The sequence below is a fragment of the Microcaecilia unicolor genome, chromosome 8 (assembly GCF_901765095.1).
Source record: "Microcaecilia unicolor chromosome 8, aMicUni1.1, whole genome shotgun sequence".
Lineage (NCBI taxonomy): Eukaryota > Metazoa > Chordata > Amphibia > Gymnophiona > Siphonopidae > Microcaecilia > Microcaecilia unicolor.
In genome coordinates, this window is record NC_044038.1 from 237,902,235 (window position 1) to 237,929,951 (window position 27,717).

General features: G+C 44.2%; 1 protein-coding gene across 1 annotated transcript; it reads left to right on the forward strand.

Annotated features, from left to right (window-relative positions):
• The first annotated feature begins 2,046 nt into the window (after nt 1–2,046).
• FAM83D (family with sequence similarity 83 member D) lies at nt 2,047–19,046 on the forward strand. The gene is made up of 4 exons (XM_030211357.1): nt 2,047–2,539; nt 10,833–11,000; nt 12,864–12,988; nt 16,361–19,046. Exons 1-4 carry the CDS (start codon nt 2,060–2,062, stop codon nt 17,349–17,351), a joined length of 1,764 nt encoding a protein of 587 aa, XP_030067217.1. The 5' UTR covers nt 2,047–2,059; the 3' UTR covers nt 17,352–19,046.
• Nucleotides 19,047–27,717: the final 8,671 nt, after the last annotated feature.

A 27,717-nucleotide genomic window follows, 5' to 3' on the forward strand; every position in this document is an offset into this window, starting at 1 on the left:
TCTCCCCCCCCCCCCCAGCCTTACTATGCATTTGCAGGGGTACCTTAAAAAGAAGACACCCCCCAAGTGCAGAATTTCTGGCTTAAGGAGTAAGAATTGTTTCCTCCGTCGACGTGTCTCCTTGGAGACATCAGGAAATAACAATATTTTGAGACGCAAAAAGGGGTTCTCTTTATTACGGAAAAAAAAGGCGGAAGATCCAATTCTTATCAGGTAGTAGGGCGACAGTCGCTACCAAAGTAGCGGCTGTGACCAATTCAGAGTCAGAAGTCTCAAGCAAAAGAGAAACGTCAATAGGTTTTTCAGTCTCTTGATTCAAGTTCCTTTCTGGACATAATAAACTTGGGAAAAGGGTGGAAAGTCCTTTTCCTGAACATTCAAATTTTCACGAAAATAACGTTTCAACATATCAAGAGGAAAAACATTTGGAATCCTAGGGAAGTTAACGAATCTCAGGTTATGATTTTTAGTGTAATTGTCAAAAGCCTCTGATTTACGCCTGAGATTAGTTACATCTTTTACCATCAAAGTTTGTAACGTTTCCATCTTCATAACCCTTTGGTCAATTTTTTCCATTTTTTCATTTAAAACTTTAAACTCTTCCTCTTTTTTTTTCAGGTCACTTTCAATAGTCTTTACTCTAGGCAAAAACTCTTCAGTTTGCTTAAGAAAACATTGTCCCAGGTTGGACGTTAAATCCCACAGAGTGTCTAAAGTCACATTCTTTGGCTTGGCTACTAACTCTTTAGGAAGTTCAAACCTTACTGAAGACTGTAAATCTGCTGCACTTCGACCCTCAGTTTCTCTCTCCTCAATAAGTGGTGATGATATGGGCAAACTTCCCTCCATTCCTTCCCCCGATGGTAGAGACGCTTCTCCCCGAGGTTCTTTCGGGTCCCCTACTCCTTCCGAGGAAGACCCCGTCGGGTCAAAGAGGAAGGAACTGGCGCCAAGCGGTTGAGGAGGAGGAGTGCGTGCAGCGGGGCTTAGGGTTGTTTCCAGTCCGGGGGAAGCCAATATCTCCCGTTCGCCGGAGTTCCCAATCGGAGGCGTTCCGCCTTCTTGTATTAATTCCCGTGGCCTCATGAATCGATCCAAAGGACCAGGTAACGGGGATAAATGCGGGGAAGCTCTGCCCGCGATTTTCCCTCGACGTTTAGGCATCGTAGGAGCGAGGTCTAGGGCGTCCTAGCAGGGCGCAGCCATCTTGGATCTGAAAGTTGTTTGATTTCTATTGATAACCTTAAGAGTGGACTAACACAGCTACCACACTCCTCTACTTAATAACACATCAGAAAGAGTCCTGGGCCCTGGGCACATGCCCTGACAAGCTCTTTAGTTGCTGCGGATGATGTGTTGGGCCCAATATTGGTGGGGTTCTGACCCATTCGCTGGCTATCGGCACGCACCTTTTGGCTCTGTCTCCCTCCTGGATCAGAGAAGCCTCATCTTCTAATCTAGGCTAAAAACCCACCTCTTCGATGCTGCTTTTAACTCCTAAACCTTCAAGTGTCCCCTATCCCTGATATGTCCTGTCTATCCTAACACTTATCCCTTACTTGTCCTGTCTGTCTGTCTCATAATTAGATTGTAAGCTCTATTGAGCAGGGACTGTCTCTCCATGTTTAAGTGTGAAGCACTGTGTACGTCCGGTAGCGCTATAGAAATGATAAGTAGTAGTAGTAGAAGTGAGAAGCACTGGCGGAGGGAAAGCTCCAGGGACCCACTCCCACCCTCCACCTGCTTTTCTTTATCCCCAAGCCGAGGTGTTGAAGATCTCCCCCCCCCTGGGACATTTACAATGTTTGCACTCTCTCTCTCCTCCTGCGCTGTCTGCAGTGCTTCACTTTCCCTTTTTTTTTGTTTTTTTTGACAGGGGTGGGAACCAAAACAAAGTTCAAACTGAGCCAATCCCGAGCCGAGCTGGCCGCCTTCCGGAGCTCCCGGACCAATGGCAGCAGGATGCGGGCTTGTTTGGATTTAAATGTCCTTTATAAGAGGCGAGAGTGGCCGCCGCTCCTTTTTTTTTCTCATTCATTCCGAGCGTGCAAACTCCCGTATGGCGAACCAGTCGCAGTGCCTGGAAGATCTGGCGCCCGGGAGCCACCTGTGGCCCCCCCGGCCCGGGGAGGCAGCGGCTCTGCACGATCTGTACAGCGAGGAGCACCGGCTGGCCCTGGAGGAGTTGATCGCCGGCGGCCGGGAAGCCTTTTGGGCTTTTCTGCGCAAGGAGCGGGTCAGCGGCTTCCTGTCCGAGGAGGAGATCGAGGAGATCCTGGGGTCCGTCGCCGCCCCCCCTGCCGCCGGCGACGACAGCGCCGATCAGTCGCTATCCGCCTCTATGGACTGCTCGTCCGTCACCTACTTCCCCGAGCAGTCGGACGTGGAGCCGCCGCTGCTGGAGCTGGGCTGGCCCGCCTTCTGCACGGGCTCCTACCGGGGAGTCACCCGGGTGGACGTCCACTTCCAGCCCAGCTTCGGCGACACCATCTACAGCTGCAAGGATGCCGCGCGCAAGCTGATCCGGGCTGCCCGGGAGGTGAGTGAGTGAGGCTGAAATGGCCAGAGGAGGGACTACACTGAGACGGGGTGGTGGAAATTCCACTGAAAACCTCTGCAGCCCTTTCTCTTAAAGTAACAAGTGCTTACTAAGCTCAGCCATAGGCGCCAACTTTTCAGAATTATTGGGGGTGTTAAGCCTAATGCTCAAAGCCCACCTCTTCAATGTGGCATTCGGCACCTAACCTTTGTACCTTTCAGGAAATCTAGACTGCCCCAATTTGACTGACTGTACACTTGTCCTTTAGATTGTAAGCTCTCTGAGCAGGGACTGTCCTTCTATGTTAAATTGTACAGCGCTGCGTAACCCTAGTAGCGCTTTAGAAATGTTAAATAGTAGTAAGTAATCCCTCCCTGGACACATACAAGGAAAATTTTTCTCAATATTGGGGGTGCTCAAGCACCCACAGTCTGCTTCAGTGAAACTGTTTTTCCATATCTATAGGTGCCACTTAACCGAGCCAAAGTGATTTATATATTCTAGGTTTCCAGGTTGTATAAAATAACATTGAAAATATATCATGGATAGTATTAAATTATCAGATGGGGGGGGGGGGGCAATCTCAAAAGGGGACAAAGGAGGAGGATTAGCACCCCGAGTTGCAAAGAACATGGCACGGGGGGGGGGGGGGGGGGGGGGGGGGCGGGGGAGGGGGGGCTAGCGCAAAAGGCTAGAAGATAAGTCTAATAATGTCTGTTTGTTTTATTATTACCGAGATGTTTGATATGGTAACCATTTTCTCTAAAGGGACTATTCTTAATTTTATCTTTTAACTCTGCCCTTAATCTTTCCAATTTTTGATTGTATCTTTTTAAACATTTGCAATGTCAAAAGTTACATAATAGCCGTACTGAGTCAGACCAGTGGTCCATCGAGCCCAGTATCCTGTTTCCAAACAGTGGCCAATAGGTCACAAGTACCTGGCAGAAACCCAAATTGTGGCAACATTCCATGTACAGCCCCAATGAATAGCAAGATTCTGGAACCCCAAAGAGTAGCAACATTCCATGTAGAACCCCAAAGAGTAGCAAGATACTGGAATCCTAGAGTGACAAGATTCCATGCAGAACCTCAAGAGTAGTAACATTCCATACTACAGATCCCAAGGCAAGCAGTTGCTTCCCATATCTGTCTCAATAGCAGACTGGCCTTTTCTTCCAGGAATTTGTCCAAACCTTTTTTTTTTAAAACCCAGATACGTTAACCACCGTTACCACATCCTCCGGCAAAGAGTTCCAGAGCTTAACTCTTTGTTGAGTGTTGTTGGCTCTTATATTTGGTGTACTTAAATGATACTCTTACAAATCTTAACTCATTTAGCAGACACAAACTCAGAGACAATACCATTTTGCTGCCACCAGGGCAGGGTATTTGCATGCACAGATACATAGACTGTGCTCCGATTATGCTCTGTTGTCTCTTCAGGATACACGTGTTGCCGAAGGAACCAAACCTGTTTTCTAATAGTTGTGACTAAAGATCTGCCACTGGCCTTTTCTCCTCTGCCTACTAATGGCAGGGCAGCTGGAGTTTGACGACATGCTTTTGATTGTTTTGTCCAGTTTTGATGGTGCCTGGTGCTAGCCATCCTGACAGCAAACTTCTGTTTCTCGGTTTATATTTGTTTGATATATTTGTGCAATATTGAGAAAAGGGAACAACTACGAGAAAATTCTGGGGGGGGGGGTCTATGCACGCTTGTGTCTTCCTCCCTGATAAAAGTACGAAAAAAAGACCTCAAGCAAAAATTGTGAACCAACATGAGAGCACATGCAAGCTGGAATGCTATTCTGTGCATAAAACCTTTTGTTATATGGATATTCCTGTGCAGAACAGTATTTTAGCACATGCACAGATGTAAGCGCAGCTCTGGCTGCACTCTGATGCCTGGTGACATCCCTGAATGTAATTTTGTTGATAAAGCATAATAGTGTGACTGTACTGTCCACTTATTCAAATCTAAATTATTTTTTTTTTGTTACATTTGTACCCTGCGCTTTCCCACTCATGGCAGGCTCAATGCGGCTTACATGGGGCAATGGAGGGTTAAGTGACTTGCCCAGAGTCACAAGGAGCTGCCTGTGCCGGGAATCGAACTCAGTTCCTCAGGACCAGAGTCCGCCACCCTAACCACTAGGCCACTCCTCCACTGTTGCTACTATTTGAGATTCTACAGCCTTGTACATGGAATGTTGCTAGTAGAATAGCAACATTCCATGTAGAATCTCCAATAGTAGCAACATTCCATGTAGAATCTCCAATAGTATCTATTTTATTTTTGTTACATTTGTACCCTGCGCTTTCCCACTCATGGCAGGCTCAATGCAGCTTACATGGGGCAATGGAGGGTTAAGTGACTTGCCCAGAGTCACAAGGAAGCTGCCTGTGCCTGAAGTGGGAATTGAACTCCGTTCCCCAGGACCAGAGTCCACCACCCTAACCACTAGGCCACTCCTCCACTCCACTGCTGCCTGACATGCGCTTTCTTATACTGGACCCCCTTAGTAGGTGTGGTCACTCCAGGAGAGGATGAAGAGGTGGGTCATCCGAGAGGACACGTGGGGAGTAAGTAGTGAAGGGGCAGTGGATACATCTGAGGTAACGGATCCCAGGAGGAGATGATGGATCTCGCCCTCCTCTCCTAATTCTAGTAAGAAGGGTCGGCAGTAGCAGCCCTTGTCATGCTGTTTTCTTTAGGGTATCTGAGCCTCGAAAGGGTGAGCTGCCGTGGATGTTTTCAGCCGTGGCCAGGGAAAGTGTGGTGCCTTTAATTCTAGGCTCTGTCGTGCCCTTTGTGTGTGTGGTGGTGGAGATATTTCATCTGCAGCCGCTGCTGGCAGAAGAAAAGTCGTGTCCTGAGATGGTATACTTCGTGGGACGGAGGAGGATGAAGAGCTCAACAGACTGCAGACATTTGGAGCACTTTTTCCTGTGGCAGAGGGGGTTTGCCAGAAGGAAATTTGGACCTGTACAGCTGCTCATCAATGCGCTGAGCCAATGGAGAGGGGCAGGACTGATCCCTCTAATCTCATTGGCACAGCAGGTGAAGATCATGAAGCTGTGTGCCAATAAGGTTGGGAGGCAGTCCTGCCTCTCTCCTCGCTCTCCTTCATTGGCTCAGAGTGTTGATGAGCAGCTGTATGGGTCACGCGGCTGGGAGCAAAGGAAGAAGCGTCTCGTATCTTGCAAGAGCCGAAGAACTTGTTGAAAGAGTACCACACCTTCATGCAGTTTTAAACAGCTTGGCAATCGCTGCCAGATCTCCCGTCAACAAAAGAACTGAAGTACAAAGGGAAGTCGGGACAAACTTGAACCCAAACAGGTGTTCGCTTTTACAGCGCAAGTTTTATTCGTAGTGCAAATAATGTATTCAGCGCACTATTCACGGCCGAATCGATTCAAATATGAATATTCAGTACAGCTCTAAGTAGTGTTAATTGGCGCCAACTGACCTCGGTCAATATTCTATAAAATTAGCGCACAAAATCCACAGCGTGCAACAGTAGGGGGAGGGTCATATCCAGGACTTTAGTTGGGTGTCAGCACATACACCAGCCTGTGAGTTGACGCAGGAGCATAAATGCGACCTTATGCCAGTATTTTTTATAACGGTAGTTCTGTGCGGAATTGGCACAGCGTCCATAAGTTTAGTGTCTAATTGTAGGTGACCTTCCTTGAATTTACCCCTTAGCGTTAACTGTACTAAACAAAATTGACTAATGAAAATGTCCATCCCAAGAGGGCTGAGCCCTGTAAAACTACCTCGGTGCTAGTTCTGGATGGTTCAGTCACATTCACTTGTACAGAAGAAATGGTGTTTTCGCAAGTGCAGGGGTGAGGCAGGTTCTTCGGCACTGCTCAAATGCACATGTCTTCTCCACAATATCAATCCAGATTCAAACACATGTTTTGGGAAGCAGAAACTGACATCAAATAGTTTTGTTTGTGGAAAGGATTAACAAGAGTTCACTTGCCAGATGGAAATTGTTGGTTTTGGGTTTTTTTTAAATTGCAGCGACTGGTCAATATTTTGATCTGGGATTTTGCTAAAGCTTTAGAGAAAAGAATAAACGTGATTGTTTTTAAAATAGAGTTTTTAGCCTCTGAGGGGAAGGCTTGATGGGGGGGGGGGGGGGGGGGGGGAGGGGCACAATTAATGGTACTCTTTTTCCAGGAATTTGTCCTTGGGTCTGTTTTCAGTGATCTGCAGATGGTGCTTTCAAACTCCTCTTGGAAACCCTACAGTCAAAAGGAGTTTTAGGATATTTACAATGAATATGCACGAGATCAATCTGAATACACTTGAAAGCTAGTATATGCAAATTGCACATGGATATTTAATTTGAAACAAGGGAAGCAATGACATTTCCCATCCCATTTCCCAGTATTTTGTAAAATTCAAACAAGAACCCCCCCCCCCCATGTCAAACGTCTACTATTGACGTATTAACAAAATTGCCCTGAAATGAACAACAAAAAAAAAAAATCCACAACAAAATGACGAAAACTGCAATTGAAGCCAGGGCTGTGGAGTCAGTTGGAAGCAATTTTGGGTGACGACGGTAAAAATTACTCCAGCTTCAAAATAAAAACTTATAATATATGGTAAGTTTATCAAAACATAAGCATTGCCATACTGGGACAGACTGAAGGTCCATCAAGCCCAGTATCTGTTGCTAACAGTGGCCAATTCAGGTCAAGTAAGATCCCAGAAGAGTAAAACAAGCTGCTTTATCTTACAAATAAGCAGTGGATTTGTCCCCAAGTGCAACTTAATAATGGTTTATGGATTTTTCTTTTACGAAATTCTCCATTTATTTTTTTAAAACTCTGCTAACTGCTTTTACAAAAATCTCTGGCAACGAATTCCAAAGCTTAACTACACGGGTGAAAAAAATATTTTCTCCAATTTGTTTTAAATTTACTACTTAATAGTTTCATTGCATGCCTCTTAGTCCTAGTACTTTTGGAAAGAGTAAACCAGTGATTTCACGTCCTCCCATTCGTTCCACTCATTTTATATACCTCTAGCATATCTCCCCTCAGCACTAGCTGCTTTAGGCTTTCCTCATAGGGAAGTTGTCCCAACCCCTCTATCACTTTCATTGCCCTTCTTGGTACCTTTTCTAATTCCAATATAATTCCAAAAATTATATATATATATATATAATTTTTTTTTTTTTTTTTGAGATGCGGTGAACAGAACTGCACACTGTATTTGAGGTGCGGTAGCACCATGGAGTGATACAAAGGCATAACATCCTCATTTTTTTGTTTTCCTTTCCTAATTTGTTTACTTAGCTGCCACTGTGCTCCTAGATCCTTTTCCTGGTCGGTGACTTAATGTGGAGCTTTGCATTACGTAGCTATAGTTTGGATTCCTCTTTCCCACACGCATCACTTTGCACTTGCTCACATTAAACGTCATTTGCCATTTGCATGCCCAGTTTTCCAGTCTTGTAAAGTCCTCTTGCAATTTTCCACAATCCTCTTTGTTATCAGCTAATTTAATTATCTCATTTATAACTAACATGTTAAAAAGCAGCAGTCCAGCACAGACATATACATATGATTGTGTCTGGTGGTGGGGGCAGGCTGCATCATGGGGGAAAGTGGTTATCAGGCTAGTTTAAATCTTGTGTCATGGGGGAAAGCCGACAGCCACTTGAGTGCATGGCTTGGAGTGAAGTAAGAATATCCCAATAAGGAAGCACGTTGTACAGGTTAAAGCAGCCTAAGTTCCTTTTCAACGAAGGGCAGACATATATAAATCCAAATTCCTTAGCATCCAGGCTGCATTATCCTGACTGGGTTATTTTATTTTTAGTTACATTTGTACCCTGCGCTTTCCCGCTCAATGCAGCTTACATGGGGCAATGGAGGGTAAGTGATTTGCCCAGAGTCACAAGGAGCTGCCTGTGCCTGAAGTGGGAATCGAACTCAGTTCCTTAGGACCAAAGTCCACCACCCTAACCACTAGGCCACTCCTCCACTCCTGTCTACCTGCTTAATACTTATTTTCTGTAGAAATATTCAGGTTCAATTTTGGATAGTCTTACACTGATTTTTCTCCTGTTCTTCTTGTAGTAAATTTCAGATAAAATTCCTAGAGGAAAAAAATAGGTAAGAATGGAGAGACCTTGTGAAAAGATGTGGTTCTTCTTTCCTATGTATAGTAGAGTGAGTTTTAGTTCAGCTTAACCTTCAGGAAATGATATAAATTCTGAGAAATACATTGTGCTACAAGAGATCAGTAAAGCTGATCTTCTATTAGAGCTGCGTAAGGTATCTTGGAAGCAGACGGGTTGCCAGTCTTCCTGCTTGTTAACGAGTCCTTCTGAAATCCAGCTATACAAATGCTTACAGTTGGTTCTCAAACCACAGATGAGGTAATTGATCCATCTATATAGAAATCGACAGCATCAGCAAGACATGAACTTATTCTAAGCAAATATGCTAAAAGCCTAAAGTATAAGGGCATAATACGATCTAATAGGTTCTTTCTAGTGTAGTTCTCAACCTCATTTAATAATACACTAACATTTTGTAACCTGGCTTCTTAAGGTAAACACACACACGATTTACTTTTCCAGAGAAGACATCTATCGTAAATACTGGTCAGTTTCAGCCTCTCTTCTCTTATCAAAAGACTTTTTGTCAATATAGATAAAGAAGGCTGTAGTAAAAAGGCTTCCATTTGCACACTGTGACGGAAACAGGACAAATCCCTCCTCTCATTACCCTTCTCCACCACTGCCAAATCCAGGCTCCGCTCATTCTGCCTTGCCTCACCCTATGCTTGGAACAGCTTTCCTGAGCCCTTAGGCCAAGCCCCCTCCCTGCCCATCTTCAAGTCTTTGCTTAAAGCCCACCTCTTCAATGCTGCGTTCGGCACCTAACTCTTACCGTTCAGTAAATCCAGACTGCCCCAATTTGACTGCCCCTATCGGATTGACTGTTCACGTGTCCTTTAGATTGTAAGCTCTTTGAGCAGGGACTGTCCTTCTATGTTAAATTGTACAGCGCTGTGTAACCCTAGTAGCGCTTTAGAAATGTCAAGTAGTAGTATGTTTTTAAGCCTGTAATTTGTATTCAATATTTCTTGAAGTGTATTTCTCCAGTTTGGCCAGCAGGTGGTGCATGTTTGTTTAAAACTGTTAAAGAGGAATGACTGTTCCTTCTTTTTAGTTAGCACACAGATAAAGGCCATGCCTGTAGTGATATAACCAGCTATTTTTGAACCTTGTTGTTTTGGGCTCTGATTGGCCCAGGAGCTCATTTCATTTGGATTGTACTGGATTTTGCTCCAGTTCTAGCCCGGAGAAGAGAGAGAGACAGCTCTTTGCTGAAGCCCTGTAAAACAGTTATGTTTGATAACTGGTGAGCAGCTATATGTCCTGATCTCCCTAGGTACTTTCTAGGAAGTAAACAAATGTTTAGTTAGTGTTATCCCGCAGGAGGTGGTGGACATGAAAAAGGTAAGAGTTAAAAAATGCGTGGAATAAAACGTAAAGGAATCCCGTTCAGAAGGAATGGATCCTCAGAAGCTTAGTGGAGTTTGGGTGGCAGAGCTGGTGGTGGGAGGCGGGGCTAGTGCTGGGCAGACTTCTATGGTCTGTGCCCTGAAAATGGCAGATACAAATCAGTCAGGTATACACATTAAGTAGCACATATGAGTTTTATCTTGTTGGGCAGACTTGTTTGTTGATTGCACATTTTTTGTTCAATGGGTCTATCCAGTTATTTTTTATTTAGTCAGTCATTGAGTTAAATGCAGAATGTCTGTTATAAGTTTTGCCAGGAAAGGAATGTTAGACTGGTCAGTAGTTCTTGAGCTCATCCTGGTCAAAGGAGCTCTCTTTCAGTAGGGGGTGCACCATAGCTATTTTTAGTGTTGGAAGCTGCCCTTCAAAAAAAGAGGTGCTACCCCCCCACCAAACCATCTATCCCAGTGATATTAGACCACAGTGCTATGTAGAATGGCATTAATATGCCCTTACGATGGCCAATAGGTGCTACTGCTGAGTAATGCTTGGGTTCTGCACCTGCCTCTTATGCATGGCCCAGATAACCCAAAAGCCTGATGGAGGGATAAACCCCCTGGGCCTCCTGCATGTGAATGCAAAGTTCTGCAATGGAGCCATCTGGCTGGCCTGTAATTAAATGTTTTGATTCTAAAGGAAGCTGACCATATTGATACAAAAGACCTGCTGCTTGTATTGCATGGGGTTGGAGAGATGCTGTTCTGATAATTTTCTCCTTGTTTCTGCAGGTTATTGCTGTGGTGATGGATTCCTTCACAGACATAGATATATTTAGAGACCTTCAGGAAGCTTGTAGGAAGAGGAACGTCCCTGTTTACATCCTTTTAGACCAGTCTCTGCTCCCACAGTTCCTGAAGATGTGCCAGAATTTAGGAGTCTTTCCGGAGCAGGAGAAGGTGAGCATCTCCAAACCGAGGGAACAGTTGGCTCCTTGAATGTGTTAAAAACATCCTTTCCATTACGTAGCTTCCCACTATTCCAGAACGTGTGTGATAGCTGTGTCCATCAACCAGCAGCTGGAGATACAGAACTGATTTGAGACATCTCTTGGCATCCAGTCCAGCTCCTTGGTAATATCCAGCAGGAAGATGACCACTTTTCAGCTTCTTGTTCGAGTGCGTTGCTTCTGGTCCAGTTAGTCAACTAGTCCCCAGCTGAGCTTTGCGGGTGGCTTGTCTGCAGAGTTAGATCTGGAGGTCTTCAGATCCCTGATTATGGTGCCCAACAAATTTACTTCTTCCCTTCCTTCACCTCTCCCCTGTTTCTTGTGGAGCTCTCCTTTATCAGCACAACCTTTAAAAAAAAAAAAAAAAAGTTTGCTGGAGAGCGTGGGAAAGAGTATCAGTCCTGAGTCTCTCATCTGTGTTAAGATTTCTGAGGTACCAGCAGTGCTTTCCATTAAGGAGCCTTCCATCTTCATTGATTACATGGACCTTAGAAGTCCTAAGGCCTTCCTGATGCATCCAGACATTCAGGAGCTGATTACAGCAGAATGGGTCTCTCGGGATGCAGCGTTGAAAATAGGAAGAACCATTTCTTGCCTCTACCTGTTAGTTCAATAGCAGAAAGATATTGCTGTTTCCCAGGGTGGACTCCTAATTATAGCGGTGATAAAGACCACTTGTCAGTGGAAGGGGGGCATTGCTCTATAAGACCTACAGGAGAGGAAGCTATAAGGCTCACTGAAACAAACCTTTGCAGTGGCCTCTTTGGACACTTAAGCAACAGCGTGCAGCTTGGTTGTGGCAACAGCATGCCTGAAATGGTATTGGCAGTCAGCAACAGAAGAAGGGGCCATAACGCCCAGCTGGAAGTGGGGTTGGTCTACTTGGTGGATGCTATTTGACATGTTATGGCACGCAGGATGTCTTTTGCTGTTGCGGCATTGAGCACCGGATGCAGCGTCAGTTATGTCCAGTTAAACTATCCTTTCGAGGCAAGTGGTTTCAGTCTTCAGGGCGGCGGTAAGATCCCACCCACTCCAGGGCTTGCTTTTGAACATCCCACATCTTTTACGATAGTGGGAAGCTACTTAACGGGAGGAGAAATTGTCTTAACTGATAATCTTCTTTCCATTATTTCTTCCCACTATTCCAGAGGCACAACTGAAGTTCCTGAGATGTTTAGTCGGTGCAAAGTAATGGGTCAAATAACGGTCACCTTGCATGGTGCTTTCTTGCATCTCTTGTTCTCTACAAGTTGTCCACAGATGAGATCCACACATTTGCTCATCTGTTTAGTGAGTTGTTTTGTTCTGTTTTTCTTTTCTGCTTTTCTATGTAAATACTGAGGGGCTGGACTGGATGCCAAGAGATGTCTTAGCTCAGTTTTTGGTTCTATGCTTGTTTATTGGGCATTTGAAATACTGCCTTTAAAATAAATAAATAAAATCAAAGCGGTCAACAGACAAAAATCCAAAAGGTACTACTATGCAAAAACACAAGCATAGTGGGAAAGATGCCTAGAGAACTCGGTATTGACCAGTGCTCAACCAGCATAACCTACATGCCATCACTGAATGCCATCTGATCCCCTCTTGTCCCGCAAGTGTTCTTGGTGCCTTCCTTTTAGAACTATCACTGCCCCGTATGTTACCCTGCTGCTCTACCACAGAATTGTACTATTTTTATGTATTCAGTTCTTTACCCTTAAAGTACTTTGACCTTTCTGGATGGGGGTTTTTTGTTTTGTTTTATACAGGAAACCTTTTCATGTGAATGATAACATGCATTGACCTCTTCAATTCTGTTTTTGAACAGCTTATGAGGGTTCGTACTATTACTGGGAACACTTATTACACAAGGTCAGGAGCAAAGATCACTGGTAAAGTCCACGAGAAGTTCATGTTGGTGGATGGCTTGAAAGTGGCTACAGGCAATTACAGGTAAGAAGACTGCAGTATACTGCAGACCTGAAAAAGCACAGGAGGCCTGGTACATTTACATTCTTGTTTTATTAAAGTGTGCTAAGCAGTTGGAGCAGGGGTGGGCAGCCACGGTCCTCAACCCAAGACTTCCACAATGAACATGCACGAGACTGATTTGTATGTACTGCTTCCACTGTATGCCAATAGATCTCCTTGGCTATTCATTATGGAAAACTGAAAACCTGAGTGGATTGTGGTCCTTGAGGACTGTGGTTGCCCACCTCTGAGTTGGAGGGTAATTTTATAACTGGGTTCCTAGGGTAAGATGGTACCTACTTGTCTTTATAAAGCACTAGCATAAGTGGCAGACAGTAGCATAGCCAGGAATTTCTTTTTTACAGGGGGTGTCTCCCATGCACCACTCCCCCCCCCCCCCCAATACCTTTAAAATAATCTCTGCTCCAGTCTTCACCCAGGTGCCTGTGGCCTGAACTGGGTCTTCCTCTCTGAACTGTCCTGCCCTTCACAAAACAGGAAGTTGCATCAGAAGGGGTGGGATGGTTCAGAGAGGAAGTTCCTGTGAAGGCCACAGGCAGCTTATGAGTGCAACTGCCTGGGCGAAGACTGCAGCAGAGATGATTTTAAGGTATGGGCATGAGCAGGCACGCCCCTTGTATAAATATGACACTGGTGGCAAAGGTCCATCAAGCTCAGCATCCTGTTTCCAACATACTTGTAAGCTGTACCCAAATTCTATCCCTGCACACGCCCACTGGCAAAGCAGGTACCATGTTGTAATTGGAGTCCAAAAAGCAGGGTAGACTGGCTCTTCCAGAAAAAAAAAAATCAAGGGAGACGCTTACTCAAAAATAGATTATTTTTTAAAAATAAAGATCATCTAACGACTCGACAGCTGCCGTGTTTTGGCGCCAGAGCACCTGCCAGGAGTCTATAAAACATGTAACACTGGTGGTATCAAATATATAAACGGCGAGTGACCGAACTCACTCACAAATGCGCAGTAGAGACTTCCCTCTCTGTACCGCCCCCGCGGTACAGACGGGGGCGGGACAGTGAGAGAAACTGCGCTCCACCCCCCGAGATCGCCGCCACTGGTAACCCCCCCCCCCCCACCCGGCCCGGGCCCTCTGATCGCAATTAATTCAACTTACATCGCCGCAGCACGCAGATCAGCTGAGCTCCGGTCGGCCTTCCTTCCCTGCCTGTGTCCCGCCCTCGCCGACGGTACATCACACGAGGGCGGGACACAGGCAGAGAAGGAAGGCCAGGCCGACGGGAACTCAGCTGATCTGCGTGCTGCGGCGATGTAAGTTGAATTAATATCGAACAGAGGGCCCGGGCCGGGTAGAGGGGTGGCGGCGGCGGTGACTCTGGGGGGGGGGGGGGTATCGGTAGCGGTGACCTCGGGGGGGGAGGGGGCAGCGGCGACCTCGGGGGGGGGGGGGGGGGGCCTTGGAAAACCCCCATTCCAATAGTAGCCCGTTTTAACGGGCTCAACGGCTAGTAAACATATAAACCATAATACAAAACATAAAAGCTAAAAACAAAATAAAATACAATAAAATATGTTAGAAAATAAGGGTGGTATAACAAAGAGAGGGAAAATAAGGGTGACCAACTTAAAGAAAATTTGCGTGTAAAGTCAGAAAAGTGCAGGAAAACTATTTCAGCTAGTGTAGGAATAGATAAGCAGGTCCTGATCTAGGAAGTACAGTCAGTGTTGGTCCTTCGGTGTGGGAGTAGTTAGTTTCTCCACTCCATGGATAAATCCTTCTTATCTGTTCCCTTCTCCACTACTGCCAACTCCAGACTTCGCGCCTTCTGTCTCGCTGCACCCTACGCCTGGAATAAACTTCCTGAGCCCCTACGTCTTGCCCCATCCTTGGCCACCTTTAAATCTAGACTGAAAGCCCACCTCTTTAACATTGCTTTTGACTCGTAACCACTTGTAACCACTCGCCTCCACCTACCCTCCTCTCTTCCTTCCCGTTCACATTAATTTATTTGATTTGCTTACATTATTTATTTTTTGTCTATTAGATTGTAAGCTCTTTGAGCAGGGACTGTCTTTCTTCTATGTTTGTGCAGCGCTGCGTACGCCTTGTAGCGCTATAGAAATGCTAAATAGTAGTAGTAGTAGTAGTAGTCTCTTGTAACCAGAGCTAATATTGTGATGTCATAATGCCTCAGGCCACCAATAAGAGCCAACCTCATCAGTGATGTCACAATGGCTTGATTGTCCTATACTTGGCTCACTTTTATTACATAGCTCTTTGAGCAGGGACTGTCTTTCTTCTATGTTTGTGCAGCGCTGCGTACGCCTTGTAGCGCTATAGAAATGCTAAATAGTAGTAGTAGTTTCTGCTTCCATTAAAGGCTTGGGGGTAGATTCAGTAAATCGCACTGAAAAATAGGTGTGAAAAAAACCTATTTCAATAGTACCTAATCCGCGCCTAACTTAAGTTGCCTGCATTAAATGCCGGTGGCTACGTTAGGCGTGGATCGAGCATAGTCTATAAAAATGCGCATAACTCAAAGGAACACCCTGGAAATGCCTCCTTGAAATTACATGCAATAGGAGTTACGCACACAAGAATTTAGTGAAAATGACGACTTCAGGTGGCTTCTTTTTCTCCTCTCCCCCCCCCCCCCCCCCCGAAATGTATGATCCTATATGCTTACTATTTTTGTAGTTTTCAGTTTCACAGTAAGGTTCTGCTACTTTATAAAAGGGAAGATCTAGAGTAGAGCAGGAAAGTACACAGAACAGAGAGAATATGGGAATATATTCTGTTGTGTGCAAGGTAACCAATTTTATTGCATTAGGAAAAGTATGGTCAGAAAAATCTTCAGACTTAAACAGTTGTCTGATTCATTCCAGACTTTAAATCTTCAGATGCATCCCATAATTAGGTGCAGCTAAGTTCTTTTTGTTTTTAAACATGTTCAGATAAGCTGATTTAAGCTTCAGTGGTTCCCAAACTGGGCTGTGACCCCACATGGGGCTGCAACCATGGCAGAGAAACACCTTCAGACAGCAGCATCACCAGCCTGCGGGGGGGGGGGGGGGGGGGGGGGGGGGTGGAAGGTGGGGACTACAATAGCTTTAGAATTTGACAATGCAACTCAGCCTGGAGGAAAGTTAGAGCTGAGGAAGACCTGTGAATTTGGAGTCGGGAAAACTTGGGAAGTAGTCTAGCCAAATCCTATCCCCCAAGGGAGTATGTTTTCAAAACTAAAAGTTGGATATTTGCCTTTCAAAAATGTTTAGTTTAAGGCATTTTTTTGGCGGGGGGGGGGGGGGGTGTTTAGTGCATTGAAATACTGATTGGCCTATAATTTCTCATTTTTACTTATTTATTCTTACAGTTTTACATGGACTGATGGCAAACTGAATAGCAGTAACATGTTGGTGCTTACAGGCCAGGTGGTGGAACATTTTGACTTGCAGTACCGGATTCTTTATGCCCAGTCCAAGCCCATTAATCCCAAACTGCTGTCCAGCTTCAGGACTAGTGGAAGATTTGATTATACAGTCGACAAAAGACTGCCACTAGGTAAATTCTTAAGATCAGACTTGGCCAAAAGGTCGAGCACCCCAAAGAAATCGGAAGATGGAAAAGAAGTGAATGCAGAGAGGAAAGGGGCTGAGCTTGAGAGAAAAGATCCCATTTCGGACTCTTCCACCATTGGAGAAGACAACTGCTTGCAGCACTGTGATGCTGTCTTTGGACCTAAGGTGATGACGTCTACATCGACCCAAACGGAGTTGTGGAAAGAGAAGCCTACGGCCACAGTGTCTGATGCAGTCACACAAACCACAGCTGTAACGAAAACAGCTGGAACCCAAACCTGTATTGAGGTCAAGATCACAAGTACTCAAACTATGGTATCATCAAAAACAACAATGACCCAGACAGACCGAGATGAGAATCTGAAGTTCTCTGACCAGCCGAGTGGCCAACTGAAAGAGCGACCTCCAGCCTGGGGAAGATCGGCCACGTATTCTAGTGTGCCGTCCTCTTCTTCATCTTCATCCACTTCTACCATTAGTTCCAATGACTCCATCCCTTCAATTCGGTCTGATTATCTGAGATCTGGCTATTCCAAATACTACACTCTCAATCAGTCAGAATACACCTTAAGAGACTGCTTCAAAAAACTGAACAAGGACAGGCAGTATCATTACACAGCCATCCGAGCTAAGTTGGACCACATGGTTGCCATCCTCTCAAAGCGAAATCGCTTTGAAAGCTACACACGCTCCCATGTCACCAAGCACAATCTGAAACGGAGGAATGAGATCCACAGCAGCCTACTCAGTCTCAGGGATGTAGTCTATTTTACTCCGAGCAAGTGACCTGTTTTGAACAGAGAATAACTTCGGATGCTGCTGCTTCCTTCTTAAATACCATGTAACTGATGTTTTTACAGTCACCGAAAAACACACCACAATGCTTCTCTGCCTAGTCCTCTGGCTAGATCCAGTTCATCAGCTTTTCAAGATCTGTACAACGAATGTACTTGAGACAGATTAGCATGCAATATGGGCAAATCTCCCTTATGCATATTAGTTGATATCTGATTGGATGGGTGGGGCCAGAGGACTGGACTGAACCAGTGACAAATCAATTACCATCCAACAGTAAATCTCTGCAAAAGCAGTTTTGTTGCTGAAATACATTGAGAGTTTTTATATAATGTGCTTTAATTTTTTAACTGTAGGCAACAAGCCTTGTACAAATGGGTTTGCTTTTGATGCAGGAACATTTTTTTTTTTTTTTTTTTAACTCGACTGTAGAATGCACCGTGTTTTGTGCCATGAGTCTATTATGTGTAACAAACCTTTTGCCATGTAAATAAGAAACTTGTGTATTTAAGTAGCAAAAACTTTTTTTTAACTCCAATTAGGCACTTAAAAGGGGAAGGGGTTAGTTTTGTAATTAACATGGATCTTCAGATTCTTTGAGCCTCTGTACATGTATTTTATTTATTTGTTAGGATTTAGGATGTAACTCGAATGTCTGGGTTTACTAATTGACATCTAGAGCAACTTTCTTATGGCTTGTGTTGTTAAAAGCATTCTTGGCATACAAGTGAAATAACCACTTGCAATACTGTACCTGCACTATGCCCAAATGTCTGCAGCCTGAATCCGGATCACTGTTGAGGTCAGAAGAGGTAGAATATGATCTTAACTGTTGGAATGTTTTAAAGTAGGACATGAACGATACCTACAATGTGACTTGTCTGTGATGAACAACTTCTTCTGCTCATCATGGTTGTTACGTTACATTGCCTATCTGTAGTAATTGGGGAACAGTGAGTTTAATACACATGGCAATTGTGTAAGCCAAAGCAGAATACTCAGGCTCAGTTAGTCCCTTTTTTATATTGAGAAGTTGGGTGGGGTGGTGGGCTAGAATGAAATAATGCCATTTATTCCAATGCTGTATCTTCATAAGAGCTAGGTTGGGATTTAATCACAGCAATGAGTAGACAAAAGACACAGGCTGGGGAGGAACATGTGGACGCAAGAACAAAAATGTACTGCACTTGAGTAAAAGATCCCTTAAAAATTAAAAATGCATCAACCTGCTTTATGTTCATATCAATGCAATGTGAATATTCTCATTTTCTAGGATTTATTGAAAATAGTATGACTTCCTTTCCTGTATGATCCTACATACTTACTATTTTGCAAAATAACTTTTTTTTAAGACTATTCCCCCACCCCCCCCATATTTTCCATCTTTAAAATTTTGTTTTGTTTTATTTGTATTACCTTTTAATGAGGACTAACGTGGTAATCGCACTACTTTATCCATAAATATTTCAGGCACTAACCCCCCCCCCCCCCCCCCCCAGTCTCTACATGGCGCAACTTTAAGTTGCACACGCGCAAAGCCGGTCGAATTCTGGATTTGTGCACGGAACTTAACTAAACAAGCCAAGCAGCACTGATAACTGCCACTTAACAAGTAATTGATACTAATTGGCATTAAGAGGAATTTACACGCACAACTAAGCATATTCTGTAATGTGATGTGCGTAAAGAAGGTGTGGCATGGGCAGGTCGTGGCCATTTCTAAAATCTAGGCACATTGTTATAGAATACACCTGATCTGTGCCTAACTTTACTTGTCGTAATGACCTGCAACTAAATTTAGTTGCATGGACGGGTGCTTCGTGTATTCTATAATCCATGTGGAAATTTAGATGTCTATAAAGTACGCTTAAATTTAGGCATATTTTATAGAATACGCCTAGGCCTATTTTTTTTTTTTTTTAGCGCCATGTTTAGTACTGTGTCTTCACTTCTGTGAGTATGAACCTGTTGTCAAGTGAGGCAGACACCGTGTTACTGTTTTTCATCCCAATCAAATTCTAGCACTCTTGTGGGTTTGAGGCAGCTTTTAGCGGGGTGATGGCAGCTGAGCTACAGCAGCATTCTCCGTGGCTGGGCTAAGGTTATGCCACTGTGGTTGCAGAATTCTGCAATTATTCACCAGGAGATGGGGGGTATCTCTTTTCAACAAAATATTCTGCGTTGCATGACCTTATAAGATAAACAGAAAGATAGAGGGTAGTGTAGGCTAGTTCAGATTTTGTCCCCTGGTTTATATTGGGGGTGAGGGCTTAGAAACAAAAGCAGATAACTTTGAAAAATTCTGATACGGTAAGTGTTTATGAATCCTTATACGGATCCCATTCCCCCCACACTGCCCGTAAGCCATCTTTCTGTCTTGCTTGTACAGCTGTGCCTTCTTTACCCCATGCTGTACATTGATACGTTTCTATGTAGTCGGATGTCTGGACGGTTCCCTCTACAGTAGGATGGGTGTTTTCTGCAGAGTTCATGGATATTTTTGTTGCACTTATGTAAAACATATCAAGCATCCTGCTGGTGCTCACATCTGAAACTTGAAAAGCTTTTTTTTTTTGCTTTGTTTTAGCAGGGGTTGTACTAATGTACTGCATTGTGACCATTGCATTGTACTCTGAAGATCTAATAATAATAAAAAAATCAGTTTTTCTTTGCACCTTGACATCACTGCATGCTATATTTTTGGAACACATGGGGGTTCTTTTACTAAGGTGCTTAACACATTCTTTGGAGTGGAGGAGTGGCCTAGTGGTTAGGGTGGTGGACTTTGGTCCTGAGGAACTGAGTTCAATTCCCACTTCAGGCACAGGCAGCTCCTTGTGACTCTGGGCAAGTCACTTAACCCTCCATTGCCCCATGTAAGCCGCATTGAGCCTGCCATGAGTGGGAAAGCACAGGGTACAAATGTAACAAAAATAAAATAGATACTATTGGAGATTTCTACATGGAATGTTGCTACTATTGGAGATTCTACATGGAATGTTGCTATTCCACTAGCAACATTCCATGTAGAAGGCTGCGCAGGCTTCTGTTTCTGTGAGTCTGACGTCCTGCACGTACGTGCAGGACGTCAGACTCACATAAGCAGAAGCCTGCGCGGCCACATTGGTGATCTGCAAGGGCCGACTTCTACATGGAATGTTGCTAGTGGAATAGCAACATTCCATGTAGAATCTCAAATAGTAGCAGCAGCGGAGGAGTGGCCTAGTGGTTAGGGTGGTGGACTCTGGTCCTGGGGAACTGAGTTTGATTCCCACTTCAGGCACAGGCAGCTCCTTGTGACTCTGGGCAAGTCACTTAACCCTCCATTGCCCCATGTAAGCCGCATTGAGCCTGCCATGAGTGGGAAAGCACAGGGTACAAATGTAACAAAAATAAAATAGATACTATTGGAGATTCTACATGGAATGTTGCTATTCCATGTAGAAGGCTGCGCAGGCTTCTGTTTCTGCGAGTCTGACATCCTGCACGTACGTGCAGGACGTCAGACTCACAGAAGCAGAAGCCTGCGTGGCCACATTGGTGAGCTGCAAGGGCCAACTTCTAGTGGAATAGCAACATTCCATGTAGAATCTCAATAGTAGCAACAGTGGAGGAGTGGCCTAGTGGTTAGGGTGGTGGACTTTGGTCCTGGGGAACTGAGTTCGATTCCCACTTCAGGCACAGGCAGCTCCTTGTGACTCTGGGCAAGTCACTTAACCCTCCATTGCCCCATGTAAGCCGCATTGAGCCTGCCATGAGTGGGAAAGTGCAGGGTACAAAAGTAACAAACAAACAAACAAAAAAAAAAAAACACATTCTTTTGCTGGACTTTCCTGTCCACTAAGCCCACATTTACTGCACCTCTAAATTTTTTTTTTTTTCTTTTTGCAGGTCATGTGCTAATGTTCTTATTAGCAAATGACACCTGCAAAATAAAGTGTGGAAGCCTTTGCTGCCCCCGACTTAAGAGATAGTAATGCACTTAACCCACTGTTACCTATTTCATGTGAGCTGGATGATATAGGAATGCCGACTCGGTAGATGACCTGCCTCCTTTTTGAAAAGTTAATGCACTCTTAGAGTCTGCAAACAGACAAAACTATTTCTCCTATGCTAAGTGGGTATTAGGGCTTCATGCCCTTTAGTAGAAGGGCAGTCATTAACATCCTAAGCTTGGAACCTGAAGAAAGAAAGTCATTAGCTCACTTTTCTTTCATTCACTTCTGTAAGGCTCTTTCTTGAAAGAATCTTCTCTACTCTCTCTGGTCATTCAGGGGGTCTTTTACTAAAGGTTAACTCACGTTATCTGCAGCAGGTCCCATTTTATTCCTATGGGCCCTGCTGCAGATAACTTGAGCTAATCTTTAGTAAAAGACCCCCCCCCCCCCCCCCATGTCCTGCACACTGTGCGTCCTCATTTTACCAAGGTGGGATTTGTTTAGTTAAATACAGGCTTGATACACTACCCTTCATAAAACTGAGGTATTTACAATGAACGAAAAGAGGAGCAGAAGAGCGAATGTATTAGAGCAGGTGCATGGACATTGTAAGAAGGGGTGTTTTGGGTGGGAGACCAGTGTGGTAAATTTGTTACTTATTCTCTGGCACTATTTGATATGGTGCTATAAAAACACTGATGGAACAGGTCAACGGGAGGATTGTGCAGAAGAGTTCGGCAGTAAGTTCAGTTCCTGTGCGCACGTGCCTGGTAAAACCTGAATGTGAAGCACACACTGGCGTCGGTTTTCTGCAGCCTAAATATAAGTGTTTTAAATTATTTTTCCTGGATACTTACAGTTGGATGCACAGCCCCCAATGTGTCTGTTATTGATTTAAATTCAGACGCAGGACAACACGTGTGCTTTCATTCGGGTCTGCTATTTTTCCCGCAACCGACGCTCAAGGGCGTCCAAAAGCAATCATCAGTGGTAGATTTTGCAGAAATTAGCACAAGAATCATGGGAAATCCTCTCTTCCAACACCATTAATGCCTGCTTGGACCTGGCATTTTTTTATTTACAGCGGTAAGGCACCTTTGCATCAGGCGCTTTACCCATACGTCATGCCCCCTCCCTACCCATCTTCAAATCTCTGCTTAAAATTCACCTCTTCAATGCTGCCTTTGGTGCCTAACCGCTTGAGAAATATAGAATGCCCCAATCTATCCACCCTATCAGACTAACTGTTCACTCGTCCTCTAGATTGTACACTTGTCTTTAGATTGTAAGCTCTTTGAGCAGGGACTGTCCTTCTATGTTTAACTTGTACAGCGCTGCGTAACCCTAGTAGCGCTTTAGAAATGTTAGTAGTAGTTAGTGCTTAATCTTTGTGGAGGAATATAAAATGACCTTATTTAAATAAGCTTGAATACATTTGCACTCGTTTGCTATGCTGGTGCTAATACAGCACTCATGGCCTCTAGCACCCACATTTTACTTTTGATCATTGGGGCCTGGGTCCTAAAAGACGAATCTTGGGAGTTAAACACACTACCACATTTGATAAACAGCATGCCACTGGAGGGAATGAGGGGGGGGGGGGGGAGTTACCACATTAATCACCTAGTGGTTGTGTCTGTCCAGCCCCCCCCCCCCCCCCCAAAAATAAAAGAAATGGGAAACTGGAAAAAGCAATTACCCGCTGACAGCATTGCGATAATAACCAGTTATGTTTCTAGGGTTGCAAAGATAACTGGTTAGGTGCTGTCTTTGAAGCTGTTATTTTTCCAAAATGGATGTTTATGTTGTATTTTAAAACAGGCTCCAGGTTGTCCAAAATACCACTAAATGACCTGCACGTGCCTAGTCCTACCTTTTATGACCTGTCTGGAATGGGGCCAAAAATGTGCTGGCATACTTTCCTGACTCAACAAATAGCTATCTGGATGTTTATTGCCCTACTTTAATCTTCTTTCTACTGTTGACATTGCTTAGTCACTGGAACAGATCATACAAGCTCTGATGGGTAACGCAATGCCACCCTCAGATCCCGAGCCAGGCAATTCATTTCTTCCTTGACAAGTTTAATATCAACCCCATCTGCTCCACTTCACAGAGACAGTTTGAAGAGTCGTGAAAGTTTGTTTGCTTTCTTCTAACTGTGGGTTAAAAAATCCCACCGTGTCCAATACTTCCTATTTTTCTGTGCTCAACCTTATGATTTAACATCACATCATAAGACTCCTGAGGCAGGCGCTTTGGCGCTGAAACACTGCAGCTGTGTTGAGTCACCTTTGCTGTTATCCAATAAAGTCTTTTATCATCCATACGTCTCCACTGATTGGAAAGAGCCTAAAGAAATTATAGACAGCCCAAAACACAGCAGCCAGGCTTATATTTGGAAAAACGCGTTTTGAAAGCGCCAAACCCCTCTGAGAAAAACTGCACTGGCTCCCAATCAAAAGACTGTATCGCCTTCAGAATCTGCACCACGGTTCACAAAATTATCTATGGCGAAGCCCCGGGATACATGACAGATCTCATAGATCTACCGACCAGAAATACAATCGGATCAACAAGACCATACTTAAATCTTCAGTACCCAAGCTGCAAAGGCCTCTAATACAAATCAACTTATGCAACCAGGTTTTCCTATGGTAGCACACAACTGTGGAACGTATTCCCAAAAGCCGTGAAAACAACATACGGCCATTTAAACTTCAGGAAATCACTAAAAACCAACCTATTCAAAAAGGCATCCCTACTGCCGCAACCTAATTTCCTGAACCCTGCTACACGAGTAACTAAAACTAGTAATGGACATAACACAACTCTTCCTCTCTATGATTCCCAAATTTGTCTGTAACACATTAACCTTATTCTACCATAATGCCATTTTGTATTTGTTCACTACCAGCTTGGCGAACGCCAATAGTACTATGTAAGCCACATTAAGCCTGCAAATAGGTGAGAAAATGTGGGATACAAATGCAACAAATAAATAAATACCTTCCTTCCCTACTCCCTCTCTGCTCCATTTCTACAACTTAACATTGTACAGAAGCATGACCTGAATCTGGGATCTACATAAGCTTTAAAATCTGAGGAATCCAATCACAAAAGAAAATAAATAAAACAGCTAATTGTAATATACATTTAAAACTTATGCTATATTGACCATGAGAGCCACTGCCTTAGAATTCAGAAACCCTCAATTGCTCCAGAAAAAAAAATAGTATACTTAATGCCAGAATACCAAATACAACACTTTAAGTGGATCTCTCAGTTGGAAGTTGCCTCATTGCCAAGAAGGCTTTATGCCTTTAGAGTAGCTTTACTAACATCAGAGAAAATCCATATTTTTTGTCCCATAAACAAAGTTTGAGAGTTTCTAAAGTGTAAATACAAAAACTCCATGCAGATCTTGTTCCTTCTTATAGAGGCTCATGTTCAAAGAAATATTTCACAGCTTTTATTCTCATACCAGGCTTCTCAAATTTGGAATTCTTTACCAATTTTTGTGAAATCTCCAAACGTGTTATTTAACTTTCTGTAAATCCTATATAATAATTCTCACCTCCAACAGGATGTGCCTGGGACCGTGCCTGCCGGAAGTGGTCTGCTAGGCAGGCACGCACTGACCTCAGTGACAGACAATTTGGCAAAGCAAAACAATCTGAGTGCTGGCCATTAGGACACAGAGTTGATAGGAGAGTTTTAAAAGACTGAAGGAACCGAAAGTGTTAAATGGGGGGAGGGGGGAGTTCTGAATGACTGAAAGACATGAACATTTGGGAAAGGAAAACAATCTGAATGCTGCCCATTAGGACACAGGGTAGATAGGAGAGTTTTAAAAGACTGAAGGAAACGAAAGTGTTAAACTGGAGAAGGGGGGGGGGGGGGGAGTTGTGAATGACTGAAAGACATGCAAATTTGGGACAGGAAAACAATCTCAATGCTGGCCATTAGCACACAGGGTACATAGGAGAGTTTTTAAAAGATTGAAGAAACCAAAGTGTTCGGGGGGGGGGGGGGGGGGGGCAAGTTCTGAATGAATGAAAGAAATGAAAATTTACGAGAGGAACACAATCTGAATGCCGGGCATTTGTACACAGGGTAGATAGGACACTTTAAAAAAAAAAAAAAATGAAGGACGTGAAAGTATTACATCTTGAGGGAGGGGTGAGGAGGAAAGCGGTGGGGTATCCGGATACTGGGCGTTAGGGCCACGGGGGTACATACACTTTTGAAAGCCTTAAGGAACCCAAAGTGTGGGAAGGAGGAGGAAAAGGAGGGGAGGGAACGGGGTGAGGGGCATTAGGAACAGGGGAGGGGGCCCTGTCACACACTCTCATTCTCTCACACACACACTGTCACACAGACAGTCTCACTCTGTCACACACCCGCACATTCACTCTGGCTCTCTCTCTCAAACATACACACTCCCAGGAAAACCTTGCTAGCGCCCGTTTCATTCGTTCCAGAAACGGGCCTTTTTTACTAGTTTTAAAATAAGCAATATTGGTTTAGTTACATATTGATGTGTATGTTTCTTATCTTATGTTAATTTGTATAATTTTAAAAGTGTGAGCTCCCAGTTTTATAGACTAGTTAGTATTTTGTATTGTAACCCACTCCAAACATTAGCATGTAACAAATATAAATGAAACCCATAGTGCTGCCCTGGTGGTTTCTGCCACTGTTGTACTTCCAGAATGCCAACTGTGATCTTAAAGAAGCACCATCAAGTGATCTCACAGGCAAAAAAATACATCCTATTGACTGTGGAATATGATCAGAAAATAAAATGAAAAATGTCAAACTGTTGAACCTTTTTACTCCAGTAGAGGCCTGCATTTTAACAAAAGAGAATGTCCTCTTTACTCTCAACAGCCTGAAACTCACTGCATCTAATCTAATCAGATCATTTATAAATTGCTAGATCCCTGGAGTAGGTCCAAAGTGGTTAACATCTGGCAATCTATTCATCCGTATAAAAAATTTACAAAAGAACCTAAAATAAAGCGATCGCAACCATAACAAGATTATTTAAACCTTTTGTAATTATTTTAATCATAATTTATATATTTCAAAAGAGATAAATCTTCAAAAGCTTCCTGAAACGCATATAGGATATTTGAATTTTCACAGGTAATCAGTAAATCATGCCAGACCTGGCCTAATTTTAAAGGAAAAAGAAGTCTCAAGACATTTTTTTGAAGACATATTCTTAGAGGAGGGAAAATTTAACAATGATCAGTAGACCTATGTGTTCATCCCTTAGGCATACAAAAAAATAAATTAACAAGATATAGGAGCCCTTTTACTAAAAGGTTGGCACACAGCAATAGCGTTGCCCCATGCCAATCTGGAACTACCGCAGCAGCCTGGCGGTAATTCCACCCCTAGCATGAGTCATTTCTGGCGCTATGGAAATTTATTGAGCCTTTGCTGCCAACTCAATTAGTGACAGTAAGCACCTCCCCCCCCCACCCCACCCCAGAAATGCCTGACACAGCCTGCAATAGCAACCAAAGGCTATCTCAGTCATTGTCCTCTAGCATCCTTGCACATCAATGGTGGTGAACATTTTGGGCCTTCAATGATGATGTCAGTGGGGGAGGGGGAATGATTATGGCCACTGGTGAGAGGGATGGAGATTCCAACCCTTGCAGTACAGCAACAGCAAAGCACCCATAGTGGTAAGGACCCTGGCATCATTGTAGGAGACAGAAGCAAGAGTGTGCTGGAGAGGAACCAATCATTCCTGTGTGCTGACAGCGAATAAAATAAGAAAATGGTATCAGATGAAATGGAAAAGTAGATCTAGACCCAGACTCTGGAACAGGGCTGGGTTTAGCAATTGCAGGGCCCTGTGCAGACCAATTCAGTGAGCTCCCTTCCTGCCCCCTCACCTGCGCCCACCTCCATAAGCCATAATTTATCAATTTAAAAGGAGGTTTAGGGCTCTTGGAACCCCACTTCACCCCATACCATGATATGCATCCACCACGTTTAAGTAGAGAGCGGCAGCAATTTTCATATCCCGTTAGCTGCCGAGCCCAGATCCTCCTCGCTGCTGCATCCTGCCCTTGTGGAAGCAGGAAGTGACATCAAAAGGGGGCAGGACACATAAGCGAGGAGGATCTGGGCTCGGCAGCTAACGGGATATGAAAATCACTGCTGCTGTCTGATGCTCTCTACTGAAATGTGAATGCACATTAAGGTACAGAGCAGGGAAGTGTTCTAAGAGAGGAGGACAGAGGTGCCAGAGATGAGGGGCCCTGAGTAGGGTTACCATATTTTGTCTTCTCAAAAAGAGGACACATGTCCCGCCCCCTGCCCCACCCCTGCCCCTTTCACACCCTCACCCTGCCCCATCACATATTCCCCTCCCCTCCCCCCGGGTCACATATTCC